The following is a 20,673-nucleotide window of genomic DNA, read 5'->3' as shown; positions in this document are numbered from 1 at the left end:
CTGCCTCCTTGCGTGGAGATTGAGCGGCAACAGTTGACAGCTTTTGACCTTCCTGCCGAAGTCTGTGAGGTTACTCTGGCAGCCAGGAGTCCTTCCAAGAAGTCGGTATATGCCTGACGATGGCAAACATTTCAAAAATACTGTGCAGAATGGTCTGTTGACCCTTAGCCTGCCTCTCTGTCAGATTTTTTTCTTTTCTTTCTCTCCTTGGCGCAACAGAGCTCTGCTCTGAGCACTCTGAAGGGCTACCTTTTGGCCCTGTCTGCTTTTCTTTGGCTGCCAGATCAGCCATCATTTTTAAGTCTGTACAGAGATGTTTGATGGGGCTTACCCATCTACTCCCCCCTTCTCCTTTTATTATGCCCTAGTGGGACCATAATTTGGGCCTTACCTGTTTGATGTGTGCACTGTTTGAACCTCTGCACTGTTCCCCCCTCCGGCTGCTCACTATCAAAACAGCCGTTTTAGTGGCATAAACTCCTGCCAGGAGGGTGAGCAAAGTTCAGGCACTGACATCTCAGGCTCCTTACCTGACTGTCTTCCCGGACAAAGTAGTGCTCCACAGTAGGGCATCTTTCACCTTTCCATCTGGTTCAATCTGTTACTCTGCCCACTTTCTATATACCTCCGCATCCTTCCAAGGAAGAAGAGCGTCTCCACCGTCTGGACCCAAAAAGAGCGTGATCGTTCTACCTTGATCGCACTAAAGAGTTCCGGGTGGGCGACCAACTCTTCGTAGGGTACTATGGGACAAGGAAGGGGCAAGCAGGTCAGAAGAGGACCATTTCACGCTGGGTCATTCTCTTCATTAAAATATTTTACGCCTTGGCGAAGAAACAGCCCCCTGAAGGCCTTGGGCCCCATTCTACCAGGGCAAAGACAGCTACCAAGGCTCTTCAACTTGGTGTCCTGGTTAGTGACATCTGCCAAGCGGCTACGTGGGCATCTCTGCACACTGTTGCCAGACACTATTGCCTGAATTCTCAAGTCCGCAGGGAGGGCCTCTTTGACCACTCTGTCTTAGTCTAAAACCTTTCCGCAGTCCCTTCTCCGGGGATGCGATTGCTGGAGTACCTGTTCAAAGGTAAGAAATCTGAGGCTAGATGTTTCTATCAGATGGACAAGTTACCTACCTTCGGTAACGCCGTATCCAGGAGAGACATGATCTAGCCGCAGATTCCTAACCGCCCCACCCATCCTCCCCTAACTGTGAATTGATTTAGTGCCAGGGCTGTTTCCCGTTCAGGGCCCTAGTTGTTTTTTCACACACCATGCTCAGTCACTTCATCGCTCTGTGCTTCTGGCCTGGAAAGTTGTGAAAAGTACTGACATCAGCGTGCCGGGGTTGGCGCCTATATTAACGCGGATGTCACGACGACGAACCCGACGCCTACAACGTCACGCAGAGTCAACCGACACCACCTATCGGTGCGCAAGGGTACTGCTATCAAAACCTTCCAAATGCAGCCTGACGCCTGGAAGTTCAAAGGTAAGGAATCTACAGCTAGATCATGTCTCTACTAGATAAGGCATTAACAAAGGTAAGTAGCTTGTCCATTTGGCAGCCCAGGCACAAATAAAGTTTGTGCAAAGCCATTCTTTCAAATTCCTTGTGATCTCTTTCTATTCTAGACATGCTTCCAGGCTTTTTTATCCCCTGTAGACTTTATGAATCATACTCTGTGAACAACATTATTGCATAAATGCTACCATATGTGGTGCAACATGAGCTGTTGCACCTTTCCACAGACTGGCTCAGTTACTTTCTGCTTCATAATCCCAGTTTCCATCTCTATACAGATGAGTGGGATGCACAATGGGCTCATCTACAAACAGTTCCGTATCCATCAGAAGGAGAATTTGTTCATCCTGGAAGGCTGGGACAAAGAATTCTCCAGCGTGAAGGAACTGACCGAAAGCCTGAAAGGCTGCTCTCTGAAGGCTGGAGACGAGACCTTTACAGTCAAGAAATGCTGCTTGCCGAAATCTGGAGGTAACTGCCTCCCTCAATTACCTTTACTGTCAGCTTTATCAGCATCTGTGTGTTACCTACTTACATCATCAGCATAATTTGGTATAAATGTGTTTTCTGAGAAGATATGTTGAGCTTTGCAAGCTCCTTATCTTTTTTCCAAGCCATACCTCATAAGTCAGGGCAGGAAAATTGTAAAATAAATCTGCAAACCTATTGGGACTTACCATTTTCTACTTTCTTCCTGGGAACCAAGCCTACTTTGCGGATTTTAAATTTGTTCTAAATTCAGCTCCAACTTCTTTGTCTATTTTGTTGAAAGTGTATCTCAGACACGTGCAAGGGCCTTCAATTACATGCTTTTAGCACATTGACTGGAAGATCTCGGAAAGTGCAATTTTACTTGAATTATTTTAGGCGAAAATTAAATGAAAGTAAAAGGAAGTAATGTTCGTTAAAATATGTTTTAAAGCCAAACATCGAAAGGTTGCATTAAAGATTTAGTTTGAGCTCTCTGGAAGGATGTGCCCCAAAACCAAACATGCCAGGTGTTTGTTGTTTGATTACATTACAACTTTCCTTTAATAATATGGCAGTAACATGACAGTCGTCACTGTGCTGATAAGATAGTTAAATTCAATTAAGAGTCACCTGCAGACACACATCTGTAACTTGCAAACAACAGGTTTAAATCCTAGTAGGGCCAGCTCTGTCTATCATCCTTATGAGGTTGATAACATGTGTTTAAGTTTGATAATAGCACCTATTCTCAAAATCTCATTTTCTGATTGATACATCTGCCTGTGGATTCCTCACCTTTTGAATTACCCCAATGCGCAGCATTCCACAGAAACTTTTCTCCATAGCTCTCCCATATCGACGAGGATGTCAGTGTATCAGCTCTGCACTCTACACCGCGTGCGTCAGCGGAGCCATAAGAGGACCTCATTGGCGGGCTGACTTCAGTTCCCATTTTTCCGCGCCGTCGGCTCGTAACGGTGTTTTTTAAGGCTCTACGTTTCCGGGAGATTTCTGCTGAATATCTTGCTGCAACGTTGTAGCTGTTGAAGATGCCACCACCAAAGAAGTCAGGTTTTAAGCCAAGCAGAGAATGTGGTCGTCAAATGTCCATGACTGACCCGCTTGACGACTGTTTACGGTGTTTGCCATTGGACCACGATGCCGAGGCTTGTTCGTCGTGTAAACAGATGAACCTCAAAGCCTTGAAGAAAAGAGGCTAAATTGTTTATGGCCAGGATCAAAAAGCAGAAGAGGGGTCATCGGAGATCTTGACCTCATTCAAAGTCGCTGTCTCCCCATACTTCAAGATCTTCTAAGAGGAAGTATAAGAAGAAGTGGCACCATTGGTCTCGGCTTAGAAATTCTAAGGACAAGTCTCCAAAGATGGCGTCCCAGACTCCAAGACTTCAGTGTAGAGATGAAATATCTCCGACTCCGTCCCTGATAATGTTTCCTGCTTCGTCTCCGACTCCGAGATCTACCACTCCTCTGCTGGCTCTGAAGCCTGTGACTTCACCTCCGGCACCAAAGCCAGTGACTCCACCTCCAGCGGGGGCCGAGGACTCTGACACCTCAACCGGAGCCAGATTTGGTGCTTCTTCATATGGCACCGGCCCCACGAACCAGGATCCGGTGTATCCAACGTTCCCGCCTCTGGGCTCAGATCCATCCGACTTTCTTAATGCGATGTTTACCATTTTTGGCGAGGGCTGCAACCCCAACAGGTGCGCCTGCGGGCCACGTTGGTTCTCCTGCTTATTCTCTGGGAGGTTTCCCACCTCACTTCCAGTAGGCTCCTTTCTTACCATTCATGCCCATGTTGCCTTTGGCCTGGCCTCCGCCGGCGCCAACACTGCAGAAACCGTTGCCATTGTAGGAAAGGCGTGACCCTTTATTGAATGAGCCATCTCTCGCACCGTCAGGATCCGAACAGGCGCCAGTCCATCCACAACTGGCTTAATCGAATTTGCTGTTGGTTTGTCCCTCGACGCGGGTACCAAAGTCACTGGCGGCGCCTTTGGCGCTGCCAATGCCTAGAATCAGATCCCGTGGGGAGGCTCAGAGGTTGTTAGAAGAAGAAATATCAAGAGTAGTATGAGGGTACTGAAGAAGGCGAAATTGAGGATGTGGATCCTGATTTCGAGGGTCTGCAGGAGGCAAGTGGATTGGATACCTCCCCTGAGTGGGAGTTAGTGTTGCCTAAGGGTTTGCCACCGCCAGAAGTGACGTCTTATCATGCTGTGATACGAAAGGCTGCAGATTTACTGGACATGCCTCTTCCATCTGCCGAGTTAAAGTCCAATATCCTTACTAAAGTGCTCCATTCGTCGGCCTCTTCATCAGAGCCATTATTACCATTCAGTGAGGCTTTAACAGAGCCTATCTTGGAAATCTGGCTACAGCCTGTGACCTCTGCTGCAGTTTCTAGGTCAGGGGCCAGAAGATATAAAGTGCCTTCTGTAGACCTGGAGTTTTTGTTGTCTCACCCTCCGCCCGAGAGTCTGGTAGTTCAGGCATCCTGCTCTTCCAAGTTGTCTGCATGTTCCTTCCCTATCTCGCCTGCTGATAAGGATTCCAAAAGGATGGAGCAGTCGGCCAAAAATATATTTTCGCCAGGAAGTATGGCCCTTAAGTCTACTAATGCGACTTGCCTTTTGGGGCATTATGTTCATGCCTTAATGGACTGTGCAAAGGAGGTAGTCTATAAATTACCAGCGGATCTTCGGGTTATTTTTCTGAGCTGTTGTCGGATTCTCAAGTGGCTGCCCGCCAAGTTATTCAATCAGGGCTGGACACGGCTGACTCAGTGGGAAGAGCCATGGGTTCTTTGGCTACTAGACGGAATGCCTGGTTGTGGGGATCAAGCTTTTCACTGGATGTTCAGGCTACTCTTTTGGACTTGCTGATTGATGGGTCTTACTTGTGTGGGACCAAGGCTGACTGTGCTTCAAATATTTAAGGACAGCAGGGCAACTACAAGATCATTGGGACTTCAAACTCAACCTAGGGACTATAGGCAATTTCATAAGTTTTGAGGATTCACTAGGAACCTGTCCTTTCAGGGAAGAAGTTGGTAACAGCAGCAACAACAGCAGCAGGGTATACATCCCCTTTACAAGACCTACAGGGGAAGGGGCAGAGGTCATCTGCAGGTTTCGGCCTGCCAGCAAGTCTCCTCCTCCTCCTCCTCCTCTTCCTCTCCAGCCATTGTTGCAGCAAAGTAGCTCTAGCTCTTCCATTTTAGAGCCTGCCTGCCCGTGGAAGAATGGGCGGCCTATTTTCTGCCTCAGTGGAGGTCTGTCACTACAGACCTCTGGGTTTTAGACAGCTTGGAGAATGGGTATGCCCTACCCTTCCATGAGTTTCCCCTCCTTTTTCTCCCCAACAAGGGTTTTGTTTAAAGGAGCATATGCTGCTTCTAAACGTCAGAATAGAGTTAGTTCCAGTGCAGGATCAGGGTCAGGGATGCTACTCCCAGTATTTCCATATTCCCAAAAAGGATGATCATTTACGGTCAATCCTCGACCTCAGGATTTTGAATTCCTACCTCAAACTGGAGAAGTTCAAATGTTGACCGTGGCACAGGTTCTCCTTGTGCCACAGAAGGAAAACTGGATGGTGTTGGTCGATTTACAGGATGTGTATTTCTGCATTCCCAATCTGAAGCCACATCAGAAGTGCCTCTGTCTTACAGTCGGGCTTCAGCATTACTAGTTTGCGGTCCTTCCATTCGGTCTTACTTCCGCACCTCGGGTCTTCACAAAGGTGATGGTGGTGGTGGCAGCACATCTCAGAAGGTCGGGGATTCCAGTGTTCCTGTATCTAGTCGACTGGCTGCTCAAAACAAAGTCACTGGAGATGGTGTTACGCCATTTGCAGTTGACAACGCAACTGTTGTTCAAATTGGGATTTTCTATAAATATACCTAAATCTCTTCTAGAGCCTTCTCAGCTCAACCTATTTATAGGGGCAGTACTGGACACTACAGTGAGTCGTGCTGTCCTGCCTCCACAGAGGATTCAGGACATTCAGGCTGTGATTCCACTGTTTCAGAAAGGAGCATTTGCTCAAGTCCTGAAGGTCTTGCGCCTGCTCAGTCTGTTTGCTTCCTGCAGTCTGTTGGTCAACCATGCACTCTGGCATATGAGGGCTCTTCAGTGGTGCCTCCACAGGCAGCGGTTTCAACAGAAAGGAGATCTGTACGAGTTGGTCAAACTCTCCGGAGACACTGCAGCAGGTCTGCAATGCTAGAGTGTTTCAGGCTACCCATCTCGAGGGAAGCCGTCTCATCCTCCTTCTCTGGTGGCCACAGTAATTACGGATGCCTCCACTCCAGGGTGGGGAGCACATTTGTGGGATCTGAAAGTCAAGTGCCTTTGGTCTTGAGAGGAAAGTTTGTTGCACATTAATCTTTTAGAATTGCAAGCAATATATAATCCCTTCCCTTCCCAGTCATTCAGTTCAAGTCTTCACAGACAACATTACCGCGATGTGGTATATCAACAAACAGGGAGAAGGAGGGTCGTATCTTCCCTGCAGAGAAGTTCTGCGACTTTGGTCCCAGGCTCAAATCATCAGATTTGTGTCATTGCAAATCACTTGGCCGGAGTCCTGAATGTACGTGCGGACAGTCACAGTTGGCAGTATTCAGACAACCACGAGTGGCATCTCCATCCGGATTGGTAGCTCTCGTTTTCCAGATGTGGGGGTTTCCTCAATTGGACCTGTTTGCTACTCACAAGATCGCGCACTGTCCGTTGTTCTGCAATCTCCAGTGTATGTAAGAGGGAAAACAGGCACTCCCTAAAATATTTTAAGGTCCTTGAGGAGGGAGTAGGAAAGAGCAAATAAAGGTATAAGCCTCTAATCTGACCAATTTAATTTTTGACTTGACCCACCAGGGTTCTGAATCACCAAAAAACCTTCTGCATTTAGTACATTTACATAGAAATCATCAAACGTTTTTAAAGGACATTTTATTTTCAAACTTTATCTTTTTATATGCATATTTTTGTTTTATACAACTTTGAATACATGTATGTAAATTTTTTACACAATTATCTATTGTCATAGCACATCTAATATTACAATTTTCACACCATTTCTTTTTTTATGAGTGTTTGTAACATTAAATTCACATAGGACATCCCATAGACATCAGAAACAAATATAAATAAAAATACTAACTGTTATCAATCATTCAATGCTGCTATCATACTCACACATGCTTGCATTCATACAACACCATTACAAAACATGCTATCTAAAATGGAAGATAGGACCCTAGGATGGATCTCAGAAATGTTAACAGGCGGACATTTACATTCAGTTTGCAACACCGTCTGACGATAGCAACTTGGACCTCCCTCCACACCTTTGCAAAGCATTATTGGATTTGGAGGTGAGGAGGGACAGCCATTTTGTTTGTTTTGTGTTTCAAGATTTTTTGGTAAAGGCAGGCAGTCACCCTCCTCCGAGTGCAGGACTGCTTTGGTATTCTATTCAAAAGGTGAGGAATCCCCACGCAGATGTATCCATCAGAAGGACAAGGTATTTACCTTTGGTAAGGCTTTTTCTGGTGGATGCAGTATCTGCCTGTGGAATCCTAACTGACCCACTCATTTCCCCGTTGCCTGTCTGCTTTTACCGAAAATACATTTGTGTATATCTTTCATATGAATGTTTCTTATGAGGTTTTCTATATAAATCATGAGGAAGCTTTGATTTGGAAATCCTATTGTAGGTTGTTATTTTTTTATTATGTTAAATAATGTATACTTGTTGGAAATGTTGTTGGTTCACCCGTTCACCTTGAAGGCATGGAAAAAATGGTTGGAACTGACGTCAGCACGCCAATGAAGTCCTCTTATGGCTCCAATCATGTCACGCGGAATCGCTTGCAGAGCAGATACATTGTTATGTCCTTGTCCATGTGATAGAGATATGGAGAAAAGTTTCTGTGGAGTGCTACGCATTGGTGTAATTCAAGAGGTAAGGAATCCACAGGCAGATACTGTATCCACCAGAAAAAATGTAACCAAAAGTAAATGACTTGTTCTGTTTTTTACCTAGTGCTTCGCATATGGCCATTAGTAATTTTTGACAAATGTTAGCTAAAAACTGGACAATTATAATTCTATTATTAGACCTGTGAATCATGATACAAACAACAATGTCTCTTTCCGTTGTTGTGCCTGCTGGCAGGGCACTTTCACAAACTGCTTCCAATTGCATTCGTAGAAGGACTTCCAGAAATTAGTTGAATTGGAATTATTGCAGTTTCTTGTCAAAATAGTCAGCAATTTCCAATGTCTGTTTTTACTTTCAGAAATGTCGAACCTGATAATCACAAGAAAGCCCAAGGATAGTTCAGTGAACATGAGCCAGCTGAGCTTCCATCAGATCCGCAAGACTGAAATCACGCAGGTCAGTGTTACTCTTGGTTTGCTGCTGACTTGTTCATGTACCTGTAGGTGTGCACTGAGAGGGTGCCATTCATGGTTTGTTCACTCTGTGGGTGTATTAGGAGGCATCTGTGACATTATGGCTGCATTGAAGGGAGGAATGTAAACCATGAAGAGACATCGGCTGTCTCCCAAACACAGTGTGTCAATTGGGAAGCTAGAATTGTGTCTGCCATCTCATAGTCAATCACTCAATCAGGTGTTTGTTAAGCGCTACTACTCACCCGTGAGGGTCTCAAGGTGCAGGGTGGGAGGGTCGCAGGTGTCAATCCGTCAAGGAGGGCGTCTGTCAAGGAGCCAGGTTTTGAGGTTTCTTGCGAAGATGGGGAGCGATGTTGTCTGTCTGCGGTGGAGCGGAAGGTCGTTCCAGGCTCTGGCTGCGATGAAGGACAAGGAGAGCTGAGCTGATTGTAGGGTCCTTTGGAGTGCGTGGAATTTGAGTCGGCTGTTCAGGTATGCTGGTCCGAAGGGCCTTGTGAGCGTGGGTTAGCATCTTGAAGGTAACTCTAGCTTCGATGGGGAGCCAGTGGAGTGTGCGCAGCTGCTGGGAGATGTGGCAGTGTCTTGGCAGGTTGAGGACCAGTCTTGCGGCGGCGTTCTGGATGTTCTGTAGCTTGCGGGTGAGGTTTTTGTTTATTCTGGTGTAGAGTGCTTTGCCGTAGTCGAGTCTGCTGGTGACCAGGGCATGAGTGACAGTCTTTCTGTGTTCGAGGGGGATCCATTTGAAGGTCTTATGTAGGAGGCGCAGGGTGTGGAAGCAGGAAGATGAGACAGAGTTGGTCTGGCGGTCCTTTTTGATTCTGAGTCCAAGATGATTCCCAGGTTGCGTGAGGGGTCTGTGGAGGTGGGCGGGCTTCCGAGGACGGGGGGCCACCAGGTGTCGTTCCTGGCGTCTGGGTTTGGGCCCATGATGAGTACTTCCGATTTGTTGGTGTTTAGTTGTAGGCAGCTGTTTTTCATCCATTTGGCAACGGCTTCCATACCTTCTCGAAAGTTGTGTCTGGCGGTGTTGGGTTCGTTGGATAGGGAGAGGATGAGTTGGGTGTCGTCTTTGTATGACACAATGTTGAGTCCGCGTATGACACAATGTTGAGTCCGTAGGTTCTGACGATGTGGGCGAGCGGAGCCATGTAGACGTTAAAGAGCATAGGGCTGAGGGAGGATCCCTGGGGGACTCCGCAGGTGGTAGGTGTAGGGTCCGAGAGGAAAGGGGGGGAGTCTGACTCGCTGTGTTCTGCCAGAGAGGAAGGAGCGGATCCAGTTGAGGGCCTTGTCTTTGATCCCTGCGTCGTGGAGTCTGTGTATTAGGGTGTGGTGAGAGACTGTGTCGAATGCCGCAGAGAGGTCGAGGAGGATGAGGGCTGCTGTTTCTCCTTTGTCCAGTAGGGTGCGGATGTCGTCTGTTGCGGCAAGGAGGGCGGTTTCCGTACTGTGTTTTTTTCTGAAGCCGGATTGGGAGGAGTCGAGCATGTTGTGCTCTTCGATGAATGTGGCGAGTTGGCTGTTGATGGCTTTCTCGACTACTTTCGCTGTGAACGGGAGCAGGGAGATGGGTCTGTAGTTTTTGAGGTTGGGGGGGTCCACTGAGGGTTTTATCAGGAGGGGGTTGATCTCGGCGCGTTTCCAGTCGTCGTGGAACTAGGCGGTTGCCAGGGAGCGGTTGATGGTGTGGCAGAGCATGGGTGCAATGGTGTCGGAGGCTCTGTTAAATATGTGGTGGGGGCAGGGGTCCGTAGGGGCCCCAGAGTGGATTGACTTCATAGTCTTCAGAGTGTTTTCGGTGGTGAGGGCTGTCCAGTTGTCAATCGTTGGCCTCAGGGTGTCGGGGTGGTTGGTGAGGGCTCAGTGTGTTGGTTGTCTTAGTCAAAGTTGTCGTAGATGCTCTTGATTTTGTGGTGGAATAAGGTGCTGAGTTTGTCGTAGAGGTCTTGTGAGGAAGGGATGTCGGTGGACTCGCTGGTGGGTTGGGCGAACTCCTTGATGATGTTGAAAAGTTCTTTGCTGTTGTGTGCATGAGTGGAGATTCTGTTTTCAATCGATTTTTTTTCTCGATTCTCTGATGAGTTGGTGGTGGGCGTTGGTGGCGGCACTGAAGTTGTTGTGGGCTTCTGTGGATTTGGTGTTCCTCCAGGCCTTTTCGAGGCGGCGGCAAGTGCGTTTGGACTCTTGAAGTTCAGTGGTAAACCATCTAGCATTCTTGGCGTGGGTGTTGTTGTTTTTCTTGAGGGGGGCTATGGTGTTGGCACTGTCGGAGATCCATCTGTGCAGGGTACGGGCTGCGGTGTTGAGGTCGTCTTTTTCTGCTATGGTTGGGGTGGAGTTACGGAGTGATGAGGTTAGCTTGTTGTCGGTGATTCTGGTCCAGTTTCTTCGTGGGAGCAGGTGCTGGTGTCTTTGGATGGTGGGTATTCTGAAGGTGAAGAGGACGCATCGATGGTCAGTCCATGGGAGTTCGGTGGTGTGGCTGAAGGTGATGGAGTTTCCTGTTGTGAAGAGGAGGTCGAGGGTGTGTCCTGCTGAGTGTGTGGGTTCGGTCTAGATCTGGCAGAGTCCAATGTTTTAGAGGTTGTCCAAGAGGGATGTGGTGCTGGGGTCCAGTTGGTTGTCGAGGTGGAAGTTGAGGTCTCCCAGTAGGGTGTAGTTGGTGGACGCGATGGCATGCGGGGAGATGATGTCCGTGATGGAGTTGGCGAAAGGTCCAGGGGGTCGGTAGATGAGGGTTCCTCAGAGAGTGGAGGTAGGGCTGGCCAGTATCTTGAAGTGAAGGTGTTCCATCAGGTCTGTGGGCTCATCGGGGAATGTGCTCAGGCGGAGGGTGGGTTCGAGGCATGTGGGCTGCTGAATTCATATCTGTGCATAGATCGCCGCCTAGTGTTGGGTCCGGATGTTTGCACGTTGTTGTCCTGGAAGAGTCTTCGAAGTATCACGAGATAGGTGACTCCTCCCCTGGACCACAGTGCGCATGAGCATCCTCTCCATCCTTAGATTGTTTTTTTCCGCCATTGTGTTCGGATGTGCTTATCTTAGCTCAAGTTAGGAAAATTCAGATTAAGGCCAAAAGGCCTTTAGTTCTCGTCGGTACTGTTCCCGTTCGGTATCGACTAGTTTCTTTAGTACTTTAGAACCTTTTTCCAGCTTTTCGGATCCGTTTGGTCCGAACATCGAACTTCCATCGACGATGGAATCGAGGACTCCATTCAAACGGTGTCCTTTATGCCATGCAAAATACCCACACATCGACATCCACCCGGTATGCAACGAATGTCTCTCACCGGATCACGATGAGTCGAAATGTATGGCCTGTGCCCGATTCCGATCGAAGAAGACTCTCCGGAATCGACGGGCGGCGAGATTAGAAGCGCAGCAATCGGCGCCTGTCCCGGCCAACATCTTCAGCACCGAAGACGAGGACGCCGAGAGCGTGGAAGAAGTGGACTCCAGCCCGGCTTCCGAACACGACTCCCGATCGGAAGACGAAGATGAGGTGCTTTTTCAAAGAGAAGAAGTCATCGACGAGGTAGGAGACTACGATGAGGCCTTTGGGGCCGAAGAAGATAGCTCTAGCGAGGAGCTAGGCCCACCCGTCGATACGGAGGCCGACAAAATGTGTCATCATAAGGCTCAGGTCGAAGGATCGTCTCCGGGCCTTACCCGAGATCAATCTCAAAGTTCTTCGGCCCCGCCTTCAGGCCCGGCCTCGAACATTCCGCACGAGCCATTATTACCGAAAACGACTGGATTCCCTTCAACGAAACCAATCGTCGCTCCAGTTCCACCGAAACCAAAAGTGAAACTGGCTGTAATCGACTCGAAGGCCTCGAAGCCCTCCACTCCTTCGACGCCAGCAAAGGCCATCGGCCCCGAACGCAGTAAAAGGGATTTCGGCGCCGAGCTCACTGCAGCGGATATCGGTGCCGACCCGAAGAAAAAGGCCCTCGGTCCCCACAAAGCGCCTTGGCCTCTGGCACCGAAGCCGTCGGCCACGACCACCAAACTCAAAATGGCCACTCCATCTGCGTCAACGTCGAAGACAGCGACGACCGCCAAGTCTTCGACTCCAACGACCGTCGATACCTCTCTTCGGTTCGATGACCCCATGGCTCCAAAGCAGTCGACGCCTACCTCCAAGGTGCCGACCGGTTCCAAAGAGCCTTCGGCGTTCTCCGTGCAACAGGTCGCGGCATCATTGCAACGCATCAGGGAACGGGCAGCCCTCCGATCCACGTCAGGCCCCGACACGCACAAGGCTCCGAAAGCACCCTCGGCGCCGACCAACATCACGTTTGGCTTGCCGTCGTCCACGGCGCCGAAGATGTTCGAGATCCGAACACGTGTCCGACAGACACAGTCCCCGTCTCCTGGACACACAGATTTTGAGCCTTCACAGCCACAATTCATCGACGCCAACACTGGTAGACTGATGCTCCGCAAGCGGAAAATCACGCCAGAGAGGGGATTGGACTCCTACAGAATCCCTCTCAAGCACAATTTGCCAGCAGGGTCGGAGCCAGTGCTTCATGAAAGCTTACAACCCTCCCTTCAGGATCCCCAGTCCTTTTTTCCTACGCCTTCAGAGACAGACGCAGTAGAGGACTATATGGGGGATGATACCACCTACCCTGGGGATGTCGATCCTGACGAGCATCTGCAATACCCAGATCAGGCATGGGATGACCCTACAGACCAGGTTACCGCACCAGATACCCATGACACGCAGCTTTACAGCACAAAGACATCTCCCACAGAGGACACTGCTGCCTTCAATGCCCTCATAGAACGGGCTGCTGCCAATCATGGAGTACAACTCCATTCTGACACAGTCGAAGAAGACTTCTTGGTGGACACTTTCGCCTCTTCAGAAAGAACTGTAAAAACTCTGCCCATGTTGAAAGGAGTTCTCAAACCTGCAAAAGACATTTTTAAGGAAACAACCAGGGCACGGGTGCTAAACCCCAGGATTGAAAAAAAATACAAGCCTGCACCCGGAGACCCTATGTACATTAGGGGTCAGTTACCTTTGGACTCCATGGTAGTTGCTAACGCTCGCAAACGAGCCCATTCGCAGACAACAGGTGATGCTCCTCCCCCAGACAAGGAGTCCAAAGTGCTGGAGACATCAGGCAAAAGGATTGCAGCGCAAGCAGCAAACATCTGGCGCATTGCCAACACACAGGCACTCCTGGCCCGTTATGATCGTTCCCACTACGACACACTAGAATCACTACTCCAACATTTGCCAGACGAATATAAAGAGGCAACGGAGCTCCTCATCAGAGAGGGACAACTCCTTACCAATGCATCAATCAAGTGCGCCCTGGATGCTGCCGACACAGCGGCGAGGGCAATCAACACAAGCGTCATGTTGAGACGACACGCGTGGTTGAGAATCTCAGGCTTCAAGCCGGAGATTCAGGCCAACATCTTAAATCAACCAGTCAACCCCGACTACTTATTCGGCCCTGAAGTTGACACTACCCTCGAGAAAATTAAGAAAGACACTGACACTGCCAAATCAATGGGGGCTCTGCAGACGCAGCAGTTTCGCAGTGGCTCCTTTCGTCGCCCCGGGAATAGAGGAGCAGCTAGAGGTCAGGGGTCACAGCAGCAATACACTAAAGGAAACACACAGAGTACCTACGATAAAACCAACAGAGGTGGATATCGTGGCTCCAGCACCAAGGGCAGAGGACGTGGTTACGGTAACACCAGGTCCTCACCCAAAAATAAACCGTGACGCCCTCTCCCTTCCCCCCGACCACAGAACACCTGTCGGGGGGAGACTCCAGCGGTTCCTGTCCACGTGGAAAACCATCACCACAGACAGGTGGGTCAGGGACATTATCCAGCACGGTTACTGTCTCGAATTAACATCCACTCCACCCACCATACCGCCAAAGCACCGTCCTATGTCCGTAGAGCACTTGGCATTATTGCAGCAGGAAGTGCTAAGTATGATGCAAAAAGGTGCAATAGAGGTCGTGCCCGTCGACCAGCAGGGGACAGGGGTGTACTCTCTGTACTTCTTAATCCCAAAAAAGGACGGGTCGCTCAGACCTATACTAGACCCGAGACCCCTCAACCACTACATTCTCTCAGAGCATTTCCATATGCTCACCCTACAGCAGGTTCTCCCGCTGCTCAGTCAGGGAGACTTCCTAGCCACACTAGACCTCAAAAATGCGTATTTCCACATACCCATACACCCATCACACAGGAAATATCTCAGGTTCACTATTCAGCACCATCACTATCAATTCAAAGTTCTCCCCTTCGGAGTGACAAAAGCATCAAGGGTTTTCACCAAGTGCCTAGCTACGGTGGCTGCACATCTACGGAGACAACACATTCACGTCTACCCTTACCTGGACGACTGGCTTGTTCAGGCAAAGTCAGCCCAGCAATGTGCCAGCCACATGTCCCTCACCATTCACCTCCTTCACAGTCTCGAATTCTCACTAAATTACCCAAAATCACACCTCCAACCCGCACACGTACGACAGTACCTGGGCGCGACCATAAACACTCTGGCAGCCACAGCTCAGCCAAATTTGGTGAGGATCAACAGCATGCAATTGCTGATCTCAAAGTTCAAACCTCAACACTCCCTTCCTGCGCGAGTGTTCATGCAGTTGATAGGCATGATGGCCTCCTGCATTTTCATAGTCCCGCACGCGAGACTACACATGCGCCCGCTTCAGGAGTGCTTGGCACGTCAATGGAATCAGGCTCACGGGCAATTAAAAGACCTAGTGTTGGTGAGCGGTCGGGCATACAACTCTCTGCATTGGTGGAATCCACAAAACCTTTGCAAGGGCCGACCGTTCCACGAGCCTGTTCCACAAATAATACTGACAGCAGACGCCTCTCTCCAGGGTTGGGGAGCTCATGTACTCACTTACACAGTGCAGGGACTATGGACGACACAACAAAAGAAGATGCACATCAACGTTCTGGAACTGATGGCAATCTTCCTAGCCATGAAGGCATTCAAAGTACAATTGTGCAACAAAGTCGTGTTGATCCGGACGGACAACATGACTGCCATGTACTACATACAGAAGCAGGGAGGAACACACTCTTCACAGTTGTCTCATCTGGCCCAGAGCATGTGGAAGTGGGCCATTCAGAGGAACATATTCCTCATGGCGGAACACCTCCCCGGCAAGGACAACCAGATGGCGGATCTGCTCAGCAGACACAGCCACCAGATGCACGAGTGGGAGCTACATCCGTCAGTACTCCAACCGTACTACCATCAGTGGGGTCATCCAGAGATAGACCTATTCGCCACAAACGAAAACGCAAAATGCCAAAACTTTGCCGCCAGGTTCCCACATCCACAGTCACAGGGCAATGCGATATGGATGAACTGGTCCGGCAGATTTGCGTACGCTTTTCCCCCAGCACCACTGATACCGCTAGTGGCACGCAAACTGCGACAACACTTACTGACACTCATCCTAGTTGCTCCCACATGGGCGCGCCAACCATGGTACACCACCTTTCTAGAACTTTCCGTGGTGCCGCATCAAAGGCTGCGGATCAAACCCGCACTTTTAACGCAGAACCATGGCGAAATTCAGCACCCAGATCCGCAACAGCTGAACCTGGCAATCTGGCTCCTGAAGTCTTAGAGTTTGGCTACCTAAACCTGCCACCTGACTGTATGGACATCATCAAGGAGGCCAGAAGACCCACTACCAGAGCTTGCTATGCGGCTAAATGGAAGAGGTTTGTCATTTACTGCAACAACAATGACATTAACCCGCTGGACGCATCCATTCAAAACATCATCTGTTACCTCTTACACTTATACCGATGCAATCTGGCATACAATTCAATACGTATTCATTTAACCGCGATAGCAGCCTATCTTCAAAACAGGCAGCACCTCTCTTTATTCAGAGTGCCTGCCATCAAAGCCTTCCTGGAGGGACTCAAACGAGTAATTCCCCCACGACACCCACCGGCACCGGTGTGGAACCTCAATGTGGTACTCACCAGATTAATGGGTCCACCCTTTGAACCTCTCCATTCATGTGAGATTCAATTCCTCACCTGGAAAGTAGCTTTCTTAGTGGCAATCACTTCGTTAAGAAGAGTTAGTGAACTCCAGGCACTAACCATTCAAGAGCCATTCATACAGGTTCACGCAAACAGGGTTGTACTACGTACCAACCCCAAATTCATGCCCAAAGTGATATTGCAGTTCCACATGAATCAAACTATTGAACTGCCTGTTTTCTTTCCAAGTCCACAAAATGTCGCAGAGAGAATGCTCCATACACTAGATGTAAAGAGGGCCCTCATGTACTATATAGACAGAACTAAGGACTTTAGGAAAACAAAACAACTTTTCGTTGCCTTTTCTCCACAACACAAGGGCAATGCCATTTTCAAAGCAGGGATAGCCAGATGGATCGTTAAATGTATTCAAATTTGCTATCAAAAAGCTAAACGCACATTAATGATTCCCCCACGAGCCCACTCAACACGAAAGTTAGGGGCGTCCATGGCTTTCCTAGGAAACATTCCTTTACAGGAAATCTGTAGAGCAGCCACATGGTCCACTATACATACATTTACCAAACACTACTGCGTAGATGTACACTCAAAACAGCAGGCAGCTGTAGGACAGGCTGTTCTCAAAACTCTTTTTCAGACTGCTGCAGCTGGCACGGGTAACCGCCGCTAATAGGAGGTACTGCTATGTATTCTATGCACAGATATGAATTCAGCAGCCCACATGCCTCGAACTGAATATGCTACTTACCAGTATGCATCTGTTCTTGGCATGTAGGGCTGCTGAGATTCATATCGCCCACCCTCCTTCCCGGCGCCTGTAGCAGCTGCAGCTCTCAGAATTACTGTATAGCATGGTTATCACTTACTGTATCTACTCCATCACTGCCACAATGGCGAAAAACAATCTAAGGATGGAGAGGATGCCCATGCGCACTGTGGTTCAGGGGAGGAGTCACCTATCTCGTGATACTTCGAAGACTCTTCCAGGACAACAACGTGCAAACATCCGGACCCAACACTAGGCGGCGATCTATGCACAGATATGAATGTCAGCAGCCCTACATGCCAAGAACAGATGCATACTGGTAAGTAGCATATTCAATTTGTGGACGATGGCAATTCCTCCTCCCGGGCAGATGGGGCGGTCCTTCCTGGGGATCTTGTATCCTCGGGGAATGGCGATGGCGTAGTCCGGCCCGAGGTGGCGTTGGTCCAGGTTTCGGTAAAGAATGCTACGTCCGGGGTGGTGCTGTGTAGGAGGTCCCAGATTTCGGTGGCGTGTTTGTGCAGGGATCGGACGTTGAGGAGGATGCATTGCAGGGTCTTCAGTTCGGTTGTGTTCTTGCGGGTGGGTTGCGCTGGGTCCGTGGTCTTGGCGGTGCTGGAGGTGTGCCGGCAGCGATGACAGCTGAAGGGTCCGTGGCTGTCGGCTGGTGATGCTAGCTTGCAGTTGTTGTTGTGGCCTGGGTTGAGAGCGTGGATTGCCGCTGGGTCGTAGCGTTGGCGGTGCAGAGATCCAGGGTTTCTGGCGCTGGTCGCGGTCGGGTCGCGCGCAGATGGGCTTGCCTTTGGCGCGCCTTCGACGCAGCGGCTGCTATTAAGTATTAAGTACTGGGAGGCGGGAGCGGAGATGGGAGCTGGTTTGGGCCGTTCGTGCTGGGTGTGGGGGGGCCACAGGGTCAGCAGTGGCGTGGAATCGGGCGGGAAAGGGAAAGGAGGGAAAGGGAGGAATAAAGGAGAAAGGGGGTAAAGTGAAAATAAAGCAGAAAAGTGCAGAAATGCAGAAGAGTGCAGAAAAGAGGCTGAAATTGAGGGTCGAAAAAACGAGTGAAAGAATGAGTAGAGGGTGGAGTGAGAGCAAGGAGACAGAGGTCCACTGGACCACCAGGGATGAGGCACAGGTAAACCTGCGGGTGGAGGAGGGCCTTGATCACCAATACACGAGAGTGCAAGTGCAGGGGCAGGCCTCACTTAATGGTGGAGCTGCAAGGGAGGGGGAGCAATTTCACTGACAATGAGTCAGTGGTCTTGTCTAGTACATCTTTTCCAAACCCAGCACACACCCAGCACAGATTGTAACACGGGTAGGACGAAAAACACGTTCTGGGAGCGATGCCATTACTTTTCTTGACCGTATAAAATAGACAGAGAAAGATAAAATTGCAGGATGTACGTTTTTTTTAGAAACCCACATAAATCTAAATATGTGCTTTTCACCCACTTGTAGGAGTTTGTATACAATCCGTGACCCTGCCTTTTGTATTACGCAAGTAGTTCGCTCTCAGTCCAACCATGTTATTATTCTACAATATGCAGGCACGTCCATGGTTTTGGGGGTGGTTCTTGCAGAGGCGTGCACCTTGTGTAGTCGGTAGTGAACATAAAGCACAAGAAAGTATATGTGTAATATAATTGTTGACACAACCAATAATGTGCAAACAACTAGGAGCTAAAGAGGGAAAAGAAGACACCAAGTCGCCCTCCACTCAAACAATCTCAATACAAAACAAGCATTTACAATGCAACAGGTCTCGCATTTGTAAATTTTAGAGCTATCGTACACTAAAACTACGGACCCAAATCACTCCATTCCAATGCTCGCAAGACTCCAAGATTACATCAGGTGTGATAATGTAATGTCAGCACGTATTTGTTATCTTAGCTCATCCTGCTATCCTTACACACTTGGAATATAATGTGACATTTATTCAGAATTAATAAGGGCAGAAGTTACAACTAAAAAAACTGCCTGCAGCACTGAGCCCATATACACTATAAGACAAACATATTTTCAAATACAAATGCTGAGTTTTAAGCACGACGGCGTGCTTGTCTACAAAATCAGAAATTTTCACGCTCGCTGCTAACATCAGCTGCAATAGTAATTACGAGCCAAATCACTCCATTCCAATGCCGCAAAATAAAGACAGCTAAACCCTTCTAGTAAAATAAATACAACGACCTAAATAGCAGTACAACTCTTCCCGAAAAATGAATTAAAACAAAATAAATAGCAGAAATGGACCATCGTACACTAAAACTACGGACCCAAATCACTCCATTCCAATGCTCGCAAAACTCCAAGATTACATCAGGTGTGATAGTATAATGTCAGCACGTATTTGTTATCTCAGCTCATCCTGCTATCCTTACACACTTGGAATATAATGTGACATTTATTGAGAATTAATAAGGGCAGAAGTTACAACTAAAAAAAATGCCTGCAGCACTGAGCCCATATACACTATAAGACAAGCATAGTTTCAAATACAAATGTTTAGTTTTATGCACGACGGCGTGCTTGTCTACAAAATGATGAATTTTCACGCTCACTGCTAACATCAGCTGCGATAGTATAGTTACAGCACGAAATTGTAACATGAAATCATCCTGCCGTCTTTACATACTTAGAACATGGGATGAGATTCGAGAGGGATTAATAAAGTTAGAGCTTGCAAGTATAAAACACCCGAAAACAGTGAGCCCATGTGGTTACAACAACAAAACAGCACCAAAGGCTAAAGTGATGTTCCTTATAACACGAGCACAGTTGTAAATAAGAAACGTTTGTTTTGTGCAAATGTATACCATTTTACACATCAACACGCTTCACGCTCGCTGCTGATATCAAGTGAGATGGTATATTTACGGGACTTCACTCACACATCAAATCATCCTGCTATCCTTACGAGGTCAGTACATGGTGTGCCATTTGTTATATATTCATAAAGGCACAAGGCACAACTATAAAAGAGCCTGAAGCATTGCGCCCATGTACACTATTATTCAAGGGTTTCCTACCCGCATCCACGCTACGCGCACACAGCCACTTCGCAGTGCCCTTCAATTGGGAATAATGTGTGAAAAGGGTAAAAAAATCAGAAGACAGAAAGTCTGGTATGGTGTCAAGCGTCAACTTGTTTGTGACAGCTGAGAACCGAAACCAGGCCAAGATAATGAAGTACATTAAGATGGGCAGTATAGATTGTAATCTCTTCGTTCCCAGCCTCAAAGAGATGCAAATGAAGACACAGAGTGATGCGAAAGGTCTTTTCCATTCCAATGCCACAAAGTAAAAAAACAGCCAAACTCCCGGGAAAATAAATCAAAACGCGCTAAATAGCAATGCAACTCTCCCGGGAAAATAAATTAAAATAAGCAAAAAAGCAGACAAGCGCGCACTGAAGCTGA

The 20,673-nt window shown here is 48.4% G+C and overlaps 1 protein-coding gene across 2 annotated transcripts in view; it reads left to right on the top strand.

The window, feature by feature from the left end:
* Positions 1 to 20,673, top strand: part of TYK2 (tyrosine kinase 2) — a 597,160-nt gene that overhangs the window by 326,438 nt on the left and 250,049 nt on the right. For both annotated transcript variants that reach the window (XM_085600754.1, XM_085600753.1), the window contains exons 12-13: positions 1,801 to 1,993; positions 8,322 to 8,419. In XM_085600754.1, coding sequence (XP_085456880.1) covers positions 1,801 to 1,993; positions 8,322 to 8,419 — 291 coding nt within the window. The remainder of the gene's footprint in view (positions 1 to 1,800; positions 1,994 to 8,321; positions 8,420 to 20,673) is intronic.

Source organism: Triturus cristatus, chromosome 4_2 (genome assembly GCF_964204655.1).
Source record: "Triturus cristatus chromosome 4_2, aTriCri1.1, whole genome shotgun sequence".
In the NCBI taxonomy this organism is placed as follows: domain Eukaryota; kingdom Metazoa; phylum Chordata; class Amphibia; order Caudata; family Salamandridae; genus Triturus; species Triturus cristatus.
Note: the sequence above shows the minus strand (reverse complement) of the source record. Positions and strands in the feature narration are given on the sequence as shown.